The sequence below is a fragment of the Mauremys mutica genome, chromosome 2, assembly GCF_020497125.1.
Source record: "Mauremys mutica isolate MM-2020 ecotype Southern chromosome 2, ASM2049712v1, whole genome shotgun sequence".
Classification (NCBI taxonomy): domain Eukaryota; kingdom Metazoa; phylum Chordata; order Testudines; family Geoemydidae; genus Mauremys; species Mauremys mutica.
This window is the reverse complement of record NC_059073.1, coordinates 237665115-237688561: the sequence shown is the minus strand read 5'-3', so window position 1 is coordinate 237688561 and position 23447 is coordinate 237665115. Positions and strand designations below refer to the sequence as shown.

The 23447-nt window shown below is 43.3% G+C and overlaps 1 protein-coding gene across 1 annotated transcript in view; it reads left to right on the top strand.

Annotated features, from left to right (window-relative positions):
- Window positions 1-23447, top strand: part of LOC123363992 (ATP-dependent translocase ABCB1-like) — a 75380-nt gene that overhangs the window by 18555 nt on the left and 33378 nt on the right. Inside the window, exons 10-18 of the mRNA XM_045005673.1 lie at window positions 1883-2060; window positions 3977-4090; window positions 7877-7987; window positions 9985-10110; window positions 11682-11885; window positions 12732-12902; window positions 16224-16385; window positions 17312-17551; window positions 22930-23076. Of these exons, the coding sequence (XP_044861608.1) occupies window positions 1883-2060; window positions 3977-4090; window positions 7877-7987; window positions 9985-10110; window positions 11682-11885; window positions 12732-12902; window positions 16224-16385; window positions 17312-17551; window positions 22930-23076 (1453 nt within the window). The remainder of the gene's footprint in view (window positions 1-1882; window positions 2061-3976; window positions 4091-7876; window positions 7988-9984; window positions 10111-11681; window positions 11886-12731; window positions 12903-16223; window positions 16386-17311; window positions 17552-22929; window positions 23077-23447) is intronic.

Genomic DNA, 23447 nt, shown 5'->3' with positions numbered 1-23447 from the left:
TATAGCTAGGCCATCTCTGATAGGTGTTTGTCTAACCAGTTCTGAAAAACCTCCAATAATGGGGATTCCACAACCTTCCTCGGTAACACATTCCAGTACTTAACTATCCTAATAGTTAGACAGTTTTTCCTAATATCTAACCTAAACCTTCCTTGCTGCAGATTACCCTGATTATTTCTTGTCCTGTCTTCTGTGGATATGGAGAACAACTGATCACCATCCTCTTTGTAACACTCCTTAGCATATTTGAAGACTGTTAGCCAGGTCCCCGCTTAGTCTTCAGTTTTCAATACCAGCTTGCCCAGTTCTTTTAACCTTACCTCAGGTTTTCTAAACATTTTATAATTTTTGTTGGTCTCTTCTAGACTTTCGCTATTTTGTCCACACATTTCCTAAACCGATACACTACTCTGGCAGAGGCCTCACCAGAGACAAGTAGGGTGGAACAATTGCCTCCCATGTCTTAAATATGGTACTCCCCTGAGAGCACCCAGCATATTTTTTTTTTCACAACTATATCACGTTGTTGGTTCATATTCAATTTGTGATATTCTTGAATTCCCAGATCCTTTTCAGCAGTATTGCTGCCTAGCCAGTTATTCCCCATTTTGTATTTGTGCATTTGATTTTTCCTTCCTAAGTGTAGTACTTTGCACTTGTCTTTATTGACGTTCATGTTGTTGATTTCAGGCCAATTTTTCCAATATTACTTAACAATGGCCATATTGGGTCAGACCAATGGTCCATCTAGTCCAGAATCCTGTCTTCTGACAGTGTCCAGTGCCAGATATTTCACAGTAAATGAACAGAACAGGGCAATTTTTGAGTGATCCATCCCGTCATCCAGTCCCAGATTCTGGCACTCAGACATTTAGGGACATCCACACCATAGGGTTCCACCCCTGACAATCTTGGCTAATAGCCATTGATGGAACTAGCCTCCATGACCTTATATAATTCTTTTTTGATCCTAGTTATACTTATTAGTGATCACTTTCCTAATGGTTCCTAACATTCAGTTAGCTTTTTTGACAGCTGCTGCATATTGAGCAAATGTTTTCGGAGAATTGTCCATGATGTCTACAAGATCTTTCTTAAATGGTAGCAGTTAAATTAGACACCTTCATTTTTTATGTATAGTTGGGATTGTTTTCTAATGTGCATTACTTTACATTGATCAACATTGAATTTCATCTGCCATTTTGTTGCCCAGTCACCCGTTTTGTGAGATGCCTTTGTAGCTCTTTGCAGTCAGCTCTGGACTTAACTATGTTGAATAATTTTGTCAATTTTTGCCACCTCATTGTTCACCCTCTTTTTCGTATAATTTATGAATATGTGAACAGCACAGGTCTCTGTACAGATCCCTGGGGGATCCTGCTATTTCTCTCTCCCCGCTGTGAAAACTGACCATTTATTCCTACTCTTTGTTTTCAATCACTCTTAGCCCATGTCTTTGCTTAACAGCCTTTGGTGTGGAACCTTGTCAAAGGCTTTCTGAAAGTCCAAGTACACTATATCAACTGGATCACCCTTGTCCACAGGCTTGCTGAAACTCTCAAAGAATTTTAATAAATTGGTGAGGCATAATTTCCAGTTACAAAAGCTGTGTTGACTGTTCCCTAACATATCTGTGTGCCTGATAATTCACTCAGAGCAGCCACATTCAGTGAAATAACACCAGAAGGCAGACCTATTGTTGACAATTATTGGGCTAGTTCCTCTGTTGGTGTGAATCAACACAGCTTCATTGATTTTATATCATCTAAGAATCCAGATAATTGATTTTTATGGCAGAAAACCCTGGAAGCATGAAAGGAAACTAGGGAACTGAATGTCATCTGGATACATACCAAATTTAACGTTTATCATCTGTTTTCAGATATGATGTTAACCTAGAGAATGCTAGGAAAGTTGGAGTAAAAAAATTCATTACCACCTACACAACTTTGGGTTTCACAGAGTTTATTTTATTTGGAGCCTTTGCTCTTGCATTTTGGTACGGAACCAAACTCACAGTGGAGGAGAAAGAGAATTATGACATCGGACGTGTGCTAATTGTAAGTACAGCACAATATAGTCGATTTGCTGAGGCAAACTTTTTAAAAATGGTCTATAAATTCGAAAAAATGCTTTGTTGTTTAAGTACTGCATCAAAGGATCCATAATTTCTACTCGGGCACAAAGTATCCATCAGACTAAAAGTTAAAATATGTTTACTATAAATCAACAGAGATGTTGAATCTACATATTTAAGACCTCAAAGTTCCATAACAAATATCTCATTTGGTCACTGTCATCCTGTCTGGAGTGGTTCACGACCATGAGTGCCTACCTCAGGGCAGGCTGTCAGAAAACAGGGCAGACACCCCAAACTGGTGGTGTGTTCTATAATTAGATTTCACCAAGCCAGTAACAAATGTGAATTCCTGGATCACTATACTAATCTTACAGTGGAGTCACAAACAGACTCTCCAATCTATCTTGCCACCCAGACAAACTTGACTTCATTATAAAAGGTCATTTATACCAAAAGCACACAATATTCAGGTTGCTTCCAGTCCCAGAGACTAATCACTTACCTGAAATCAATAAAATCCTAGACTTTATACAAAAGACAATGCTGGTAGACAATTCTACAGTAAACAAACTAAAGTTTATTAGCTAAGAAAAGGTAATAAGAGTCATTGAGAGATTAAAGCAGATAAAGTATATGTGCAGATGAGTCAGTCTATAATTCTAAATGGTAGCAGAGATGTAATGATCTGCCAGTTTCCCAAAAGTCTTTCAGGGCTACCCAGAATAACTCAGGGAATCTCCATCTCCATGTTCATTTATTTTGCCCTGTTAGAATCCAGTGCAGAGATGAAGGATTTTTCTCTGAAAACTCATAGTTTTCTTCCCACAGAAAACAAGCTGAGAGGGTCAATACCCATGTGGGCTTTTCCTTTGATGGCAGAGAGTGAGGAATGCATTTGGAGTCTTTGACCTTTGATCATCACAAACAATGACCACTTGCTTTGAAATTAACACTTTTCTGTTAAATTCTTCATTTGCATTCCACAAGACTTCTTTCTCATTTGATGGGTTATTTGCTGACAGGGGCATACACTATGTGAATGTTTGCTACAACATTATAACTGGATCCAGATAAGTGTTTAACTAATGCATTGTTTTCATGAAGTTTAGTTTTCATGAAGTTTAAACACCAAATACATTCTTATACATTTAACAATCACTTTGATCTATAATAATACATAAATGAATTGGCCTGGCTTCCAGCTATGCCTTTGTAAGCATTCAGTGAGGTCTGGGGCTTTGGCGTGATCTGGCACCTGGTCTGCCAGTGTCATAACCATGTGACCATCTTTCAGTTTTTTTAAATCCCTGCAAGGGACTATTGTACTTTGCCAAAACTTTTAGATTAATTTTCCTTTGGAAAGGAATAAGGCCCTGATCCTGCAAAGACTTGGGTATGTGCTTCACTTTATGCACTGTGAGTAGCCCCATTGACTTCTGATGAGAACTTGACTTCAGTGGAACTAGTCACAAGGCATAATGTAAAGCATGTGCTTTGAAGGATTGGGGCCTCAGGAAACTGTGGATTAACTCTCTTTGAGGACGCTGAGGTTTTTAATATTGTAAAGAGATGGAGAGATGTCTAATTTCACTATTTATTCTCTTAATGGGAGTTAATGAAATCAGCAGCAACAAAAAAAAGCTAATCCAACTGTTAAAGGGCATGTGGTGCACACAATAGCTACATTCACCACGTCCTGTGTCAAATCCAGGGAATGTATAAAAACTGGGGGAGCTGGAAAAATACAACCTGAAATCGTAGTTTTGATTTTATTTTTTTATATTTTTTTTCTGGAAAAGCTCTTACAGAACCACCAGGATTATCATGACATTTAGCACTAAGGAAACTGCAGATCTGGACCCACTGTACACTAGCTCCTGTTTTTGTTCTCTGTAGGTATTATTCTCTGTTGTCCATGGTACATTCTCTCTCGGACAGGGCTCCCTACACTTGGAGAGTGTTGCCAATGCTCGAGGTGCTGCCTATGAGGTGTACAAGGTCATCAGTAAGGTACTTAATGTCGCTTTTCTAGCAGACTGAAATTTCTGATTTATTTCTCAAAAAATCCAAAAAGAGAATGAACTCCATAGACTCAGACCACTGAAAACAAAAGTAAGACGACATTTCTCTTCATATTAAGGAGACACGAGCCTTAACCAAAACCCTAAATGAGCTTATTGTAAACTTGGGGAAATTGAGATCTATAGCTCAAGTTTACAGATTGGGGCCCTCGTTCCTGTTAGGTTTGTCACTCCCTCATTCATTTATTTTTTAGAGTAAGTGGTGAAGAGCTAAGTGAAATGACATTGCTCTTTAAAACACAAGTATGTGGAGTGGACATGATTTCAGTTCAACTGCTTTTGATTTGGAGATTAACAGTGCTGTTGAAAGCTCTGGTAATACTGTTGCTGGGGAAGAGGGATGCCACACTTTCAGTAACTAACAGTATGTCTACACTATGGGATTATTCCTATTTTATAGAAATAGATTTTTGGAAACAGATTGTATAAAGTCGAGTGCACGTGGTCACACTAAGCACATTGATTCGGCGGTGTGCATCCATGTACCCAGGCTAGCGTCAACTTCCAGAGCGTTGCACTGTGGGTAGCTTTTCCATAGCTATCCCATAGTTCCCGCAGTCTCCCCTGTCCATTGGAATTCTGGGTTGAGATCCCAATGCCTGATGGGGCCAAAAATTTGTCGTGGGTGGTTATGGGTAAATGTCGTCAGTCAATCCTCCTTCCGTGAAAGCAATGGCAGACAATCATTTTGTGCCCTATTCCCTGGATTGCCCAGGCAGATGCCATACAACAGCAACCATGGCACCCGTTCAGCCTTTTTTCACTGTCACAGTATGTCTACTGGATGCTGCTGACAGATGCGGTACTGCAGCGCTACACAGCAGCATCCCCTTGCCTTTGCAAGTTAGCAAAGATGGTTACCTGCCCTATTGTACCATCTGCTGCTTTGCAAGTTGGCAATGATGGTTACCAGTCATACTGTACCATCTGCTGCTGTCTTGGGTGCTCCTGGCTGGCCTCGGTGAGGTCGGTCGGGGGCGCCTGGACAAAAATGGGAATGACTCCCCAGGTCATTCTCTTCTTTAAGTTTTGTCTAACGGAGAGTCAGTCTTGCTTAGAATATCAGACAAGCCTACTAAAGAACCACAGAGGCAAACGGCCGCTCTGGGTCAGAGCCCCAGACATCCTGCAGAAATGATGAGCTGCATGCCATTCTAGGGGGTGCCCCTGCAACAATCCCACCTGTTGCTTCTCTCCTCCCCCACCCCTCCTGGGCTACCATGGCAGTTATCCCCCCATTTGTGTGATGAAGTAATAAAGAACGCATGAATAAGAAACCACACTGACTTTATTGCAAGCAGAAATCAAAGGGGGGAGGGGAAGGTGGTTGGCTTACAGTGAAGTAGAGTGAACCACCATTCTGCACTTGCTCAGCCTATAGCTGAAAATGGGAATCTGTGACAAGCACTAGAATAGAAGCACAGGCAGGACTGAATCTCCATTTGTGTGTGGGACTTTGGTTGACACTGGTAAAATACAAAATGTCCCAGGATATGTATGTTGGGGGACAGTTCTAAACGGCAGCTTAATTTTTTATTTGCAGCAAAATGTAGAGGTCTAAGTATCTGATTGTGAGCCTTGGTAGCAAGGAGTAGGCTGGGGTAGGCACGACTGTGTGGTGCTGCTGACTGGGAGAGCAGCCTGAGGCAGAAGCCTCCAGCTGCCATGATATTCCAGGCAGGACTGAATCTCCATTAGACAAAGCTTAAAGAAGAGAATGACCTGGGGAGTCATTCCCATTTTTGCTCAGGCGCCCCCGGCCAACCTCACCAGGAGCATCCATGGGATGACGATGACAGATATCAGTCCTACTATACCATCTGCCATCCGCAAGGCAAGGGGATGCTGCTGTGTAGCGCTGCAGCACCGCGTCTGCCAGCAGCATCCAGTAGACATATGGTGACATTGAAAAAAGGTGAGAAACGATTTTTTTCCCTTTGCTTTCACGGGGGGGGGGGGGAGGGGGAGCGGGGCTGACGACATATACTCTGAACCACCCGCAACAATGTTTTTGACCTGTCAGGCTTTGGGAGCTCAGCCCAGAATTCAAATGGTTTTCGGAGAGTGCGGGAACTGTGGGATAGCTACAGTCGTCAGTTGCCCCTCCCTCCATGAGCATCCATTTGATTCTTTGGCTTTCTGGTACGCTTGTCTCAGCTCCTTAAATTTCACGAAGCACTGTGCTGAGTCCCTGTTGTGGCCTCTGTCCATCATGGCCTTGGAGATTTTTTCAAATGTTTTGGCATTTTGTCTTTTGGAACAGAGTTCTGATAGAACAGAATCATCTCCCCATACAGAGATCAGATTCAGTATCTCCCGTATGGTCCATGCTGGAGCTCTTTTTTTGATTCTGGGATTGCATAGTCACCTGTGCTGATCAGCGCTCCACGCTGGGCAAACAGGAAATGAAATTCAAAAGTTCGCGGGGCTTTTCCTGTCTACCGGGCCAGTGCATCCGAGTTCAGATTGCTGACCAGAGCGGTCACAATGGTGCATTGTGGGATAGCTCCCAGAGGCCAATACCATCGAATTTCGGCCACACTAACCCTAATCCGAAATGGCAATACCAATTTCAGCACTACTCCCCTTGTCGGGGAGGATTACAGATATCGATATTAAGACCCCTTTATATCGAAGTAAAGGGCTTTGTTGTGTGGACGGGTACAGGGTTAATTCGGTTTAATGCTGCTAAACTCGTAGTGTAGACCAGGCCTAACTCTTAGAATTTTGTACAGCAGTTTGTTATATATCTGCTGTCTCAGGTTCATATTAGGTTAGAACAAAGGGTTGAGTTTTGTCCTCTGTTATGGCCATAAATGCCTATTGGTTTCAGTGAGGTTGTGTGGATATAACAAAGGATGGAATTTTGCCCAGATAAACTGAATTAAGGGTGATCAAACTCTGTAACCACCTCTGGAGTTGGTTGTTCCTGACCTATTACACTAAGCATGTCTTGAGGGGACTCGCCCCGGACTACAGCAATGATGGAAACCAGAACTTAGAAATACAGGGTTTGGTTTTATTTTTGGTTTTGCTGGTCTTAGAGTGGAGCAGAGAGAGCCTAGGAGGGCCCCTTTAAACTTCTCATTCCTACTCAAAGAGAAGTTTTGAACTCTGCCGGTGGTTACTGGGTCATTGAAAAATGTCAGTCCAACAGAGATCAGCAACATGGGAAGTGGAGGAGCAATTCCAGGTCAGGCTATTTAGCGCCAGGCTAATTTTCACTGGACTTCAGACCAGGGAGCCTCAGGATGATGGTATCTTTTTTGGGGGATGAAGATTGTAATAAATCCCCAGTTTGTTTATTTTGCTTGTGCATTTTAAGCCAACCAATAATTACAGGCTGCATCACTCCTCCAAGAACTGATTCTCAACCCACATTCTGTCTAGGCAGATGCTGAGAGGGAGCAAAGGGATTTGGGCCCATTGTAAATGTTGGGAGATGGATGATTTAAGGTATAGTTGATGTTTTATTATTGTAGTTACTCCTGTTCTTTCCTTGTTGCCTATCCCAAAATGCTTTGCAGGGTAGACACAAGGATTGCATTTCACTGATATGCAGAATCCTCTGGAGTAAAATACAGCAACCAGTGATCAGTTAAACTGCTATGTAGTGTTGCAGTGTTTCTTTTTCTGTCCTAAACAACTTATCAATCAAAAGCCACAACTGTGAAATCACACAAATGTGTGATACCTTTTCAAAATCTCTCTCCAGCACCGTCTTCTAGATAGCAGTGTCAAGGAAGGATATAGACCAGATAAGCTCAAAGGAGAGATTGAATTCAAAAACATCCATTTCAGTTACCCATCCAGACCTGATGTTAAAGTAAGTGATCTTTTTAAATTCATCTTAGCAGTGAAAAGTTGCTGCGATTATCTGTGTGACCAAAAAGAAAACTGATATTTTATCAATTGAATGTGTTTATTTTAATTCAGTTTTTTTTAAAGTGCCCATCCTGTACTCTGGGTGTTTATGCACCACAGTGTGGTCTTGTTGAAAGAACATTGGGTGAGGACTGAGGAGACCAGGATTCTATTCCCAGCTCTGCCACTGGCCTGCAAAGTAACACTTGGCAAGTCACTTCACCTCTCTCTTCCTCAGTTTCCCCATCTGTAAAATGGGGATAGTAATACTGACCTCCTCTTTAAAGTGCTTTGAGATATATGGATGAAATGTACTATGTAAGAGCTAAATGTTATTATAATAGTTATAAAAATACAACAATACTGCAGGGTGAATGTCCTTCCAAAACTAAAGCTTTGTCTTCATCCCCATCATCCACCTTTTCTTCATTTTCATCTGCTGGAAAAAGCAAAGGAGAACAAATGGGGCTCACAAAAGGTGAGTAAATTTGGCCTCTGGTGAATTGAATCAGAAGCAAATTCTTCGTTCAAGCTCTCTCACCAAGAATGCCTCACCTCCAGCCCTCATGTGGTTAAACCCAGAAAGCTGTTTGTGTCAGTGCTTCAGAAGATCTCAGCTGCTGTGATATCCCATGTGGGGAGAGGTAATCTTGGAGATAGCCAGGACTCAACCTATTTTAAGGTCTATTGGTTAAAGCTATTATTCTAAATCACTCCTGACAATGAAATGGAAGCCAGTGCAGATCACAGAGCATAGAGGTAAGATTTTCCCTACAGAAAATGCCCTCTAAGGAACAGACTGCCATACTCTCCACCAGCTGAAGTTTGTGAGGGGAGTCATTTTATTATACAGTCCCATGTATGGTACTTTGCAGTAATCCACTATTTCTCTCTGGATTGACATCTGTACCAGAATTGAAAGTTCAGAACCTTCTGGCCAAGTGTAAAAGACAAACAAAATGCTATTAGCCGCTACTGCTTCCTGCGTGCAAAAGCAGCTGTGGATCCAACAGGTTACAAACTCACTTGAGTGTGCTGCTGTTAGCTCTGCCATTTCTTCTGATGGGTTCCTCCAACCTACAAGCATAAACTCAATCATCTCTGAGGTGAGTCACAGCTGACTTGCCGGCATCAAACCCACCCTGTAACTTGCTGGCTACGCCAGTCAACTTCTCCCAGCTGGGTCTGATGAAACAGAGACCTAGAGCTATGTTATCTGAATACTGAAGTCAGTGTAGTCTGTAGTGTCTTACTGTCTTCCCTAATGGTCTTGCATACAAATTGAGCAGGAGGGTGACAAGACAGAATCCCACATCACTCTACACAAGAGAAATCCTGGGCAGAATGAGCCACACTTTGGGGCTGTGGCTGGAATGGGATGGAGCCATTCAAGAATGATTCCATCCATCCCTTCCAGAGTTCACCCTGTGTCAGCAGTGGCTCATTATCAATGGTATCAGAGGTAGCTGGCAAAGCTAAAAGAATCATCCTGGATACCTGGTTCTCATCAATCACCAGCCAAAGATGATCAATGTACAAGATCAAGGCAATCGTCATTTAGTACCTAAAGTGTCATTACTCCATAACTAATTCCTCCCTAGTAAATTCCAGAGATTGTCGAACTCTGACTCTTCATTCCATTGGGGATATTAAAACACCCACTTTGTTTTCAGAGCCAAAGGGTTTTTCTTAGGGCAGTCTTTACAGAATAGGAATAGAACAAAGCAAAATTGTTATTAGTAATAAAAACTTTTTCTTGTCATCTTCAAAGTGCTTTCCAACCCGGATTGGAACAAAGGACTGAAAGCAGGCCTGGGAGTTCAATACACTGTTAGACCAGACCTCTCATTATTGGCTTGATCATGATGCCAAGCATCTTAATATACCTTTTTCTAAACAAACCATTAATTTAAGTAGCTCTATATTTATTGGACTAACATATAAAGATTATATTTCCAGATTCTCAAGGGCCTGAACCTGAAAGTTCAATCGGGGAAGACCATCGCTCTGGTTGGCTCCAGTGGCTGTGGCAAAAGTACTGCTATTCAGATGCTACACAGATTCTATGATCCAGTCCAAGGAGAGGTTAGTTTGGATGAACTGTCGATATTCCTGGCTACTAGGTTGAAGAATAATTTCCTGACTAGATTACACCTATACTTTAAAAGGATATTACACAAAATTGGATTCTTAAAGGAACAAATGATACATAGCATCCAAAGAAATTCTGAAACTGATTTTTCATTACTTGTATGCCATGATGATGAAAATATTGTAAAAACCTAGATAGGACTTTTTGACTTCCATTAATATCAGGAATTTGCATTTAAATATTTGATGATATTGTTATGCTATACAAAGCACACGGGATCTTTTCAGGGAGAAAAGGCAAATACGCTGCATTTATTGAAAATACAACAGTTAGCATGTGCTTTTTAGTCACACACACACACATACACCACTGCCAGTTGATGTTTATAGTTACCAGTTTGTTGTAGCTTGAGTCAATCTAACGGCCAATTAGATTGAGCACAAGTGTGGAGCTGGGCTCAATCGGTCGCAATCCAATTTTCCAAGGCTTTGCAAGACTGAACCCAGAGTTCTGTGGCTCAACACCCCAGCTTTGTAGTTATAAATTCCCATTTGAGTCCATGGATTTTGCAATGTCATCCTGTCCTTAAGTGGTGTTAATCTTGCGGTTTTCTGCTATTATCATTTGATGGTTATTGTCAGGCTTCCCATTGTTATCTCCTATTTGTTGTCTTGCCTTCGGGGGTGCCTGCCCCACCTTTGAGGTCGTCAATGCTACTAACATGTTTAGCATTGGATACAATGGATGTTTTCTGATTGTCTCCTGGTCTTTCCAAGTCTCTCACTTTTTCTTGACCATCTGGACATTTGTGATGGCTTTCTTTGACACCTTATCTTTTCCTGATGCATGCATTCCTCATTCACACAAACAATCTCTTACAGAAACCTTCAAAGGTATAGAGACAGCAGTATTTTATATTCAACAGAATACATTGTAAATCAAGCCTAGCTACATCTTATAACTAAAACAATTCACATTGGAACTTCAGGCCCTCAACATTTTTCTAATCTCCTTAACATAGGTGACCTAAAACAAAAGGGTGACCATAATCAGTCATAAGGATTGTTTTGGTCTGTCATTCCTTTCTGCTATTCAAAAAGAGTGGCTGGCAGGATGAAATTAAATCATACATTCGTTCTCATAGTACAGTTATAAAACACTGCTCCTGCAATATCTTTTTTGTTTATCCTGCTCCTTCCATTCTTCTAGTCTGAGGTGATTGTGAAGATATAGTTTTAATTTTTCTTGGTTATTTTGTTTAAATGTTATTGCTTTATTCCATGTGAGAAGCTGCTAAACAAATACACCTCTACCTCGATATAACACTGTCCTTGGGAGCCAAAAAATCTTACCACGTTATATCGAACTTGATTTGATCCACCGGAGCGCGCAGCCCCCCACCCCCTCCGGAGCACTGCTTTACCGCGTTATATCCAAATTTGTGTTATATCAGGTGGCGTTATAATGGGTAGAGGTGTATCATTATTATTATACCATTATAACAACTAATTATTTTAAACATAATACATTTCCTCAAACTCTTCATTTATGCCTTTCTACTCAGATTACCTTAGATGGACGAAATATTCGGACACTTAATATAAAGTGGCTAAGAGAACATATTGGCCTTGTAAGCCAGGAGCCTATTTTGTTTGCCGCAACAATAGCGGAGAACATTCACTGTGGCAGAGAGGATATTACTGATTCTGAAATTAAGAAAGCAGCTAAAGAAGCCAATGCTTTTGATTTTATATCCAGACTGCCTGATGTGAGTTGATGTACTTTTGAGCACCTTATAACTATGACAAATTCTTTGGTTTCTCTCTTGATTCTTCTGAATTTTTGTGGCCCAAATTCTCTGCTGGTGCAAACAGATGCTGCTACACTAGCTTTTCACTGATGTTTTGTCATTTATTCCAATTGACAATTTGGCCCACAATGTTCTTAACTTACAATACTAACTGTATGTCATGTGGCAACATTTTTTAATAGGGTGGATAAGGAATTTCTATGGACAGTGAGAGATTTTTTTCAATTTACCAGATTGTTTTTATTCTGTTTTCTTCTGCTAGGTATTATCTATCTTTTCCCACTTCCAATATTCCCATCTTTTTTATTTTTTAAATTGGGTTGAGATTGGCAAACAAAATTGCGTTGATGTGTCCTGAGTAGTCACCGGTTATTATTGTTCGCCAATCAAAAGGCTGGATTCCTTCAGCCAGTTCTAGTTTGTCTGTTTTTTCACTTCAGTTGCTTCTTTTTTATAATAACTGAAAAATCTAATTTTAGAGTACATCCTTTAAACTAATAGAAAACCATCACACCACATACTAATTCCTAGCCAACTAAAAGATGAGACAGAAACAAAACTGTGAACTGATCGTTAGAAATTTTAAACTGTGCTCTGCCTCAAGGGGGAAAAACACTGAATGTAATTGGCCAAGACACTTCTTTTAGAAGTAATTATTCTTACAGTGTTTATTGGAGCATCCATCATAAAACTTTTAAAAGAGGGGACTTCTGTATGTGATAATAACAATAATATGGGGGTGGGGGTGTAAAAGGATTTCAACTGACCGCTTCTGCAATCTCTACGCTCCTCTGGTTTTCTCAGAAATTTAACACCATGGTGGGGGAAAAGGGAGCTCAGCTGAGCGGAGGGCAGAAACAGCGAATTGCTATTGCCCGTGCCCTGGCAAGGAATCCCAGGATTCTGCTGCTGGATGAAGCCACGTCTGCTCTGGACACTCAGAGTGAATCTAGTGTGCAAGCAGCTCTTGATAAGGTAGGAATCCTATTGCTAGAGTTATCAATCAATATTTGGAAGCACAACAACCATATGGCAAGCTTGACATTAAAGGCTATAGCATGCCATCTGTTTTTAAGCACAGCTCTCCATTGGTTTCAAGGAGGGCATTGATATCAGTAGGGATGCATCCTCAAATTTTGGTGTCAGGATATGTCCCTGTAATATTTAATCAAAACTCCATTAAGCAATCTTGGGTTGCCATCCCTGAGGCCCCTCCCCCTCTTCCACCTCGTCTCCTGAGGCGCCGCCTCCATCATTCTTTTCTCTCCCTCCCACACCCCTCCATTGCTTGCTGGATTGTGTCAAGGAGCTTGCTTGCAGGTAGGAGGTGGCCCTGCTAAGCAGAGGCTGGTGTGTGTTAATGACCTGGCACTTCTCCCCACCCTGCGGTAACTGAGCTTTTGGTTCAGGTGCCGTAGGGTTTCCAGGTCGCCAAAAACTGGGCACTTGGAAACCCTAAATGGCAACTGGACACAGAAGCCAAAAACCAGACTGTCAGGATAAAACCCAGACAGGTGGCAACCCTAAAGCAATCACAGGCTCTATTTCTGTTAGCGTCATTCCTGATTGCAAGGATATTTGCATGTAGACAGAAGTTGTCTGCTTTAATGCTGGCCTCCACCACATCCTGCCTCACATCACAATTGCTTGCCTGGTGGTAAACTGTGAATGTGGCATCAGGAATTTAACTCCTACATTATCAAAGTAAGGTGCCAGAATTGTATGGATGTCTACAGGGCAAGAATAAAAATACATTGTGCTTATCCAGCACTGTATCTTCTCCAATCACTAAACAGATGTTTTAATAATCTTCATAACACTGCTGGGATTTAGGGATTATTTTCTCCATTTTGCAAATGAGGAAACTGCGGCACGGACAGGTTAAGTGGACACACGGCGAGTCGGCGACAGAATCTGGAGCTTCTCCTGAGTGAGGCCTACAGGACTGGGCTGCAGCACTGCTTTAAGTTTCTGACGTGTATTTGTATATAACCAGTGGAGTATCATAAAAATAAGCTCTATGAAAAAGCCGGCCTCCCATTAGTACTCAGTAATAGTAAACCCAGAATAGCGTAAGTTCTATGTGTGGCTCAAGGGCACTATATGGCTCACAGCATTTATCTGCAATAAATGTTAAGTCTGTGGGCCTAAATTCTGCCTTCACTTGTACCCATCTGACCACACTGATATCAGCTAGGGTTGCCAACCCTCCCGGATTGGCTTGGAGTCTCCCAGATTCGGCATCGATCTCCCATTGACCATTGAAAGCAATCCAGGAGATTTTAATAGGATATTTTAAGAAAATACCGGTAGCTTCAGTCAGAGTTGGCAACCCTAATATCAGCGGTATTGCACGGTGTAATTGAGGGTAGTATTTGGGTGCTGAGCCCTTATATTCTGCATAGATAATATCATTATTTATACTGAATTACACACACACACACACACACACACACACACACACACACACACACACAGAGTCACTCTACATGAAAAGAACATTAAGGTTCCAAAGTCAAGCCCTCAAAATTTAGGGAATGACAGAATTAAAGTTGCCTGGTCAACATTAATTTGGTCCCCTTGTGTGTCTGCATTAGGGGACAGTCTTCAGTACCATGATCACATACTATTTTTTCCACAGGGCCCCTGCTTCATTCAGTGCACAGGATGGTGCTATTCAACATTTAGTGCTAGTCAGTATTTCTTTTTATGCTCAGCATTCAATGTATGCCCCCATGCCATTTAAACCCTGCTCTGAAAACAAAATTATTAACTTCCTCATGGGCTTTTCTATACCTCTCATCACTCTAGTATCTGAGTGCTTCATAAACGCTAATGAATTTATCTTCACAATACCCCTGACAGGTAAGGTGGTAGCATTACTCCCATATTAGAGAAGGGGAACTGAGGCACGGAGATGTTAATGTTGAAAGTGCATACTACTTTTGGGTGCATGATCTGCGATGCCCAGGACTCAATATTTCAGAGAATTTTGCATTATACAGCCCTAGATATGTTAAAAGCACATCTCCCATTGACTTCAGTTGCAGCCGTGAATGCTCAGCACAGAGGCAGGTCTAGAATCCAATTCTCTAGGGCAGTATTCAGCTGCTGCAACAATAATGAGACCATCCTTTCTTTTCCTGCAATCCCCTGCCTCATTCACTACACACCTTACAACTTCTGCAACAAATAAGGCGGGTTTCCTGCCAACAAGAGCATCCTTTACTGCCTAACTTTGATTCCTTCTATAATCACTGTTCATTGTGCTCTCTCTATTCTTGTTTCCTGTGCCTGGGGCCACAACTCCCGCTGACTATAGGAAGGAGAAATTGCAGGCAAAGTCCTGATCAGCCCCCACAATCCTGGGCAGGAACACGCTTAGTCACTCTGTGGGGACGGTGCATGTGCACTCCTGTCATTAGGGTGGATGAGAAAGGGCGGGGGGATGAGAAAGGGCAGAGCAGGGAGGGGTCAGACCTGGTGCAGAGTGCGGGCAGAGACTGGGAGGAGCTGGGGTGGACTGTGGGTGGGGCTGATGGCACCCCAATGTGTCCCGATATTTTAGTGTTGTGATCTGGTCACCACTTCGGTCATACAATGCAGCGTGCTCAAAGCAGACTGTTTCTTTGGGGAATTTAGCTGCTGAACTCTAAGAAGTCTCTATTGAGATTTTTCAAAGCCTCATAACTTGGCCAAATGTGGGCAGATTTTCATGGGAATGGTAAAAGGCACATCCCTGATACCAGTGAGACATGCCCATCTCCTCCAAATTTCAAATCCCTGCTCTCAAGCATTTAGGTGATAAAGCTTCTCAATTAAACAGTTATAAGAATTTTTTAATATGGTCAAAACAACATTATTTTTCTCTAACCTCTTTCTGAGAAATCATTGAACCATTTTTGCTGAAATTAAAAAAAAGAAAAGAAAACAGCCTGAGGCAGATAGCAGCATGGAAAGTTTCAGCCAAATAATTAATCTTGGCAAAGTTATAAGCATCTGACAACAGGTCTTACAAGTGGAAGTGTAACCTTAGCTATAGGCAGTGGCTACCTCCACAGCCTATAAAATTAATCCACTTTCCCCTGTCATTATTATAAATATGGATTTTGTAATCAGAAGTATCTGTTGGCTGTTAAATCAGACAGCAGGCATGGAAATAATGATCATCTATAAAGGGTCAGCAGGGCTTTTACACTTGTATTTTCCACACTATCGCTGTGCTGTTAGGTAGGGATTTTTTGTTTTTTTTCACCACATTTTAAAGTAAATCTCTCTGGTTTTTCCCCCGGTAAGGCTAGGGCTGGACGTACCACCATTGTGATAGCTCACCGGCTCTCCACAATCCGAACAGCTGACATTATTGCTGGATTTCACAACGGTGTTGTTGTTGAACAGGGAACACACAATGAACTCTTGACACAGAAGGGTGTCTACTATTCTCTTGTGATGCAGCAGGTAATGAGATGTGATAGAGCACTCATGACTAAATGCTTCAGATTTACTGGCCATCTCTCTACTCCAGAAATTTATCTGCATATCTCACTCACAGGTGCTGATTTTTGTATTTGCCAGTTTGTGCTCCTCTCCATCCCCCTCCCCCTCCCGGGTGACCAGTGAGCAGGACTTCGGGGGTGGGAGGGAGGGAGGCTGAGCAGGGATGGCACATCTGGGCAGAGCACAGGTGGGCCTCAGGGGGAAGAGGCTGAGCAACAGCGGGGCCTCTTGTACGAGTGCGATGGGACCATGGGGAGGAAGAGGCCAGTCAGGGGAGAGGCCTTAGTGCAGAGTGGTGGGCGGGGCATTGCGGAGGGGCCACAGTCCAGGCGCTGGGGCCCACAAAAGATTATCCAGCCCTACAAGTGCTGAACACCCCCTATTTTTTTGGTGGCTGCTTGAGCCACTGAGCACCCACAATGTTGATGACTATGATCTCACTCCTACTGTTGCTGACACATGCAGATTCTGCACTCAAACAGCTGGGCCATTTTCACTTTGCAGTTTCTGCATGTTTTCTAGTTTAGTGAAAGTTGATCAGTCAATCTTGTTTCTGAGTTGGAAGTGGTTGTTTTTCACCGGTAGCTTCACATTTACCCAATGTAATGAGTCAAAAACATAACTGAGCAAAAGAGGTGGATGACATTATCACAGAACTATATAGATAGTGCGGGGGGACATACAGAGCCAAATTCTCTGCTGGTGTAAGTTACAACTGCACCAACTTATATTGGCAGAAAACTTGGCCTATACAAACTACGATGTGAAAGTGACAATGTAACCAAAGTGGTGGTGTTTTTGTTTGTTTCCATACCAAGGATACTGTTCCTTCCCCTTGCTGCAAACCGTCTTGTGACTGTGTATCACTGTTCCTTGCTTGTCACTAGGGTCATGGTGGAAACACTCAAAATGAGATGTCAGAAAGCAATGAAGAGACAGAAGATGAAGACTATGAGAAAGAGTATCTAGATGATCTCAGGATGGAGAACCTGACTGATCTTGGTGGTTTTGAAGAGCCAGGAATCATTGAGATGGGAAGCATTCCTAAGAGATCCAGAAGGCATACAAGCAGAAAGACTTCTTCTAAGAAAAAGTCATCTGAAAAGAAGAAAACAAAAGAGAAAGAGGTTAGTGTTACAATTCAGTTTAATCCTGAAGTTTAGTGATAGCTTCTGAGAATAGGAAACAAAGGTCATTCTTTTTGACCCTGCCAGCAGGTAGGGGATCTTGGGGGACAATTACTGAACTGGTGGGGTGCAAAATAAACTTTATTAAGAAAATGCAAAAACAGGGAAAATTCAATAGTGAGGGGTATGGGGTTTGTTAAGGTAGACAATTGGGGAGGGGTTTCTTTTGGTGAACAGTATAGGGGGTTTCAATAGTGGGGTACAATACAGTAGAGTACAATACAGTTGGTAACCAATTAACACTGAAGTATAAATGTAACAGGTAGCTAAAAATTTCTATGTAAAGGGTGTGTCACAGCAGCATATAACCAACTAAGAGTTATGGATAAAATATGTTAAATAGCAAACAATTTTAGGTAAAAATGTGTCACAGTGGTGTAAATGTAGAATGTGAGGTGTATCAGAGAGAAAAAGGGTAACCAATGGGGTTTTATGCTAGATTGGGATGGGGGAAGAGGAGCATGTGGTGGAGCAGAGAGCAAAGGCAGAGGCGCTGCGGAGGGAGATTTAAACTCAGGGAGACACAGAGAGCAGAGAGACTGCAACAAGTCAGGGAGACACAGAGAACAAACAGGCTGTAAGTGACTGGGGAAGCCCCCGGGCGAGGGTGGGGGGAGCTGACAGTGGGAAGACAGACTTAATCACAATTATACAGAACACAGCAAAATCTTATCTATGATCTAACTTAACCAAGACTACACAAATTAGCAAGTAACAAAACACAATACAACAATTCTCTAAGCCTAACTTACAGAGTACAATGCAAGCAATTTTCTAAACCTAACTTAACCACAGCTATGCAAAATGAAATTACAACTTATCTAGACTAAAGGCTAAACCTAACCTAATGGGTGCACCTTATACTAGGGGTAGTTCCAGAGGGCAGAGTGGTGTGTGCCCAGGATACAGCTCCAAGGGGGGGTTTAAGGTGGTAGCTGCAGCAGTGGGGCGGCTGCAAGCAGGCTTATTTCTAGCAGCAAAGGCGCTGCGGAGCTAGAAGCAGATTACAGATACAGACCAAAGAGTTAGCTTGGGTCTGCCTGCTGGGGAAAGAAAGCCAGCAGCTAGAACAAGGGGAGTGTGCAAGAGGTTTTTCCTTACCAATCCCCAAAGCAGCAGCAGGAACAGCAGTTTCAGCGTCAGAGGACGCAGAGAGGACTCGATTCGCTTACAATAATCAGGAGCTCTCCAGGCAAAATTCGTTGTTCGTGGGAGGGGAGTTTAAAAATGGGGGTACGCTCAAAAACAAACGAGAGTGGGGAGAGGGCCCCCCAAACACCTCTAGCTGATCAGACTAGGTGGCAAAGCAAGGACCTTCTCCGAGGTCTGATCAGAAAATGTCTGGTTATAAAGGCAAACTCAGGCAGCTTCCCGCCAGTAACTTTGATTGGTTCCCCTTGTTAGAGGGGAGGAGAGGAGACTTCAGGTGAGCACAGACATGCCTGGGCAAGTTTCTGAGCCACAGGCATGACTCATATGCTCAGCTATTTGGGCCACTTTAGGTCTTGCATTTTTGGGCAGCGCCCCCTACACCGAGCCGGGTCCAAACAAAGAAGCTAGACAAAGGAGCAAAAAAGGCCCCCCCTCCCTGAGCAGAGCAATGGCTCCAGTTAGTCTGCATTAGCCATTTCCATGAGCAGGGCCAGGCTGTGACTTTTGTTAGCCCAAGGCCAGGAGGGGCGGCCACTCAGCAAAAACAGAAAGGAAGGAGGGAAAAGGAATCCAGCAGGGGGACAGCTGAAACAGACACTTTTTTCTTTTTTAAAAAAGTCTTAAGCCATGTCACCTTTGCTATGATCCTGTCATATGCAGCATTGACTTAGGTGAATACTTGAACTGGGAATCTTCAGGGAGAACACAGGTGTAAACAAATCAGTCTTGAGACAGATCCTAGCTCCTGTCCCGCAGGACTAGCTGGGCTTGGCTCCCTAATCTGGGTGTTGCAGCCTCAGAGGTTTGGCCTTATGAGGGGGCCAACCAGGCCAAATTTGTGAGTGTGGCGTTGCGCCCATGTGCACCAGGTCACAAAACCCAGAGTGGGGAGCTGAGCCCAGCCAGCCTTGTGATCCTTCAACACATTCAGATGACCCAATTTTGGGTCGCAACCCACCAGTGAAGAAACCCTGTTCTAGGAGCTCTTTTTTATTATAGTACAGTCTACTGGTAGAACATGATGCAAACAATAAGCAGCACCGGATGCATTCTTAAAATGTATCGCCCTGAAGTCCAGAACACACTTTTTATCTATTCATAACTGTTGCATTTGGGCCTTGTCACAGGAAATAGATGGCAAGATACATGGCTTCAGAATTCACACTGTTTGCAGTAAAGTGAAGAAATCCGATGGGAAGACATGAAATTATTGATGTGACAAAGTTCAGCAGGCTTGTATGGTTGAAGCATTGTCAGGCTTTTCCAGTGTCTGAAACCCAGGCCTGGTCTACACTACACGTTTATACCGAATTTAGCAGCGTTAAACCTATTTAACCCTGCACCCGTCCACACAATGAAGCCCTTTATATCGATATAAAGGGCTCTTAAAACCGATTTCTGTACTCCTCCCTGACGAAGGGAGTAGCACTGAAATCGGTATTGCCATGTCGGATTAGGGTTAGTGTGGCTGCAATTCGACAGTATTGGCCTCCGGGCAGTATCCCACAGTGCACCATTGTGACCGCTCTGGACAGCAATCTGAACTTGGATGCACTGGCCAGGTAGACAGGAAAAGCCCCGTGAACTTTTGAATTTCATTTCCTGTTTGCCCAGCGTGGAGCGCTGATCAGCACGGATGGCCATGCAGTCCCAAATCCAAAAAGAGCTCCAGCATGGACCGTATGGGAGATACTGGATCTGATCTCTGTATGGGGAGACAAATCTGTTCTATCAGAGCTCCGTTCCAGAAGACGAAATGCCAAAGCATTTGAAAAAATCTCCAGGCTATGATAGACAGAGGCCACAGCAGGGACTCAGCACAGTGCAGCATGACAAGTGTAATGGAAAGCCAAAGAATCAAATGGATGCTCATGGAGGGAGGGAGAGAGGGGGGACTGAGGACTCGAGCTATCCCACAGTTCCTGCAGTCTCTAAAAAGCAGTTGCATTCTTGGCTGAGCTCCCAAGCCTGAAGGGTCAAAAACATTGTCACCAGTGGTTCAGAGAATATGTCGTCAATTTGCCCCCCTTCCCCCCTCAAAGAAAAGGGAAAAAAATCGTTTCTCACCTCTTTTCAATGTCACCGTATGTCTACTAGATGCTGCTGGTAGACGGGGTGCTGCAGCACTAAACAGCAGCATCCTCTCCCCTCCGCTCCCCGGTGGCAGACGGTATGGTACAATATGACTGATAGCCGTCCTCGTCATCACCCTGTGAGTGCTCCTGGCTGGCCTTGGTGAGGTTGACCGGGGGCGCCTGGGCTAAAATGGGAATGACTCCCGGTCATTCCCTTCTTTAAGCTTTGTGTCCTGGAGATTCAGTCCTGGCAGATGGTGCATTAGGGCTGGTAACCGTCCTCATCATAGCAGCTGGAGGCTGAGCTTCTCCCCGCCCCCATCCCTTCATGTTTAATGGAGATTCTGGACTATCATAGCAGCGGGAGGCTGTGCTCCTCTCCTCCCCCCACCCTTTAATGAGTAATGGAGATGTCCTGCCTGGAATATCATAGCAGCTAGAGGCTGCCTCCCCCTCATTTTATCATACTAAAAAGTCAATGTTTCTTATTCCTGCATTCTTTATTACTTCATCACACAAATGGTGGGATAACTGCCACGGTAGCCCAGGAGCGGTGTGGGAGGAGGGAAGCAACGGGTGGGGTTGTTGCAGGGGCACCCCCTAGAATGGCATGCAGCTCATCATTTCTGAGGGATATCTGGGGGTCTGACCCGGAGCGGCTGTGCTCTCTGGTTCTCTAATAGACTTGCCCCATATTCTAGGCAGGACTGACTCTATTTTTAGACAAAACATAAAGAAGGGAATGACCTGGGAAGTCATTCCCATTTTTGTCCATGCCCCCCGGCCAGCCACAGCGAAGCCAGCCAGGAGCACCCATGACAGCAGCAGACAGTACAATATGACTGGTAACCGTCATCGCCAATTTCCAAAGCAGCAGACGGTACAATAGGGCAGGTAACCATCTTTGCTAACTTGCAAAGGCAAGGGGATGCTGCTGTGTAGCGCTGCAGTACCGCATCTGTCAGCAGCATCCAGTAGACATACGGTGACAGTGAAAAAAGGCTGAACGGGTGCCATGGTTGCTGTGCTATGACGTCTGCCCGGGCAATCCAGGGAATAGGGCACAAAATGATTGTCTGCCATTGCTTTCACGGAAGGAGGATTGACTGACGACATTTACCCATAACCACCCACGACAAATTTTGGCCCCATCAGGCATTGGGATCTCAACCCAGAATTCCAATGGGTGGGGGAGACTGTGGGAACAATGGGATAGCTATGGGATAGCTACCCACAGTGCAGCGCTCTGGAAATCAACGCTAGCCTCGGTACATGGACGCACCCCGCCGAATTATTGTGCTTAGTGTGGCCACGTGCGCTTGACTTTATACAATCTGTTTTAAAGAACCAGTTTCTGTAAAATTGGAATAATCCTGTAGTGTAAACATACCCACAGGCAAAGATAACCACACGAGGCCATCACAACTGGCTCAAAACCTCATCTAATAATTTGTACCAGTTCCTATGTTTTCTTTTCATTTTCCACAACTTCCTCAACAAATGTATGGACATTTTGAATAGTTCATTGAAGCTGAATTAAGCTGCCATGTGTTTTCCAGTGCAATGAAGCCCAAATCACTGTTTCATATGCCTTTTCCATGCATCTGGTAATGATTCATAGTCTGTATTTTGTAAAAGACAAAACAGACTAACTGACATAAGTCGACCCAATTGTTTTACTGCCAACCCACTAGCATTTAGCAGAGGCTGAACTAGACTGATCTTTTTGTGCTCAGAACAGTGAGACTTTTAGGTCGTTCTAATGATTCATGTGTTAAAGTTGCAATCCATGGTCACTGACCCTATTTGACATTTAATGGAATTACATAGACCCCATCCCACCCACCTGCCAGTGAGTCTTTTGTTAAGTTGATGCCTGCAGATTTTTTTGACTTGAAATAGCAGTTTTAAGAGTTTAAATTACAGAGCGGCAAATCTTCAATATGTTTGCTCATTCAGTGTGTACATTGGAGGCTGGGGTGAATTATCTGTGAACAGTTGCTAGGACAGTTAACTGATTTACCCCCTAGCTGAGGAAATTGTCATGTTCCACAACTTTCAGTGAACAGCTGAATTTTATCTCTTATGTAGGAGGAAAATCTCCCTGCTGTGCCTTATTCCAGAATCCTGGCTCTGAACAAACCTGAGTGGCTGCATATATTCTTTGGTGTGATTGCCGCTGCCTTCTCTGGTGGCGTCCACCCTGCATTTGCAGTTATATTTGGAAAAATCATTGGGGTAAGTTCAGAACTGTATGGTAAACTAACTTGAACCAGGCACAAATGCAGAACTTTAAATCCTGCCTGTCCCTCCAGCTAGTCCTCTCTGGTGATGCCTTAGAGCCGCCTCCTACTCCCACTGTCACTAAACTCTACAAGTCTTTCTAATGACTTTAGTAGGAACTTGATCAAGCCTTTGATCTCCTCTCCCCACTTGGGACTTCTTGCCTATTTTCCAGCCCCGTATTTGGAATGACTTCACCTTTCCAGAGAAGCAAATCACCTTCCCTTATCAAACGCAGTTTTCATTTACCCTGCTCCACTGTTGTGCAGGCTCCCTGCCTTGTACCTGACCCTGCTCTTTGCATTGTACCCGTTCTCTTTGGACAG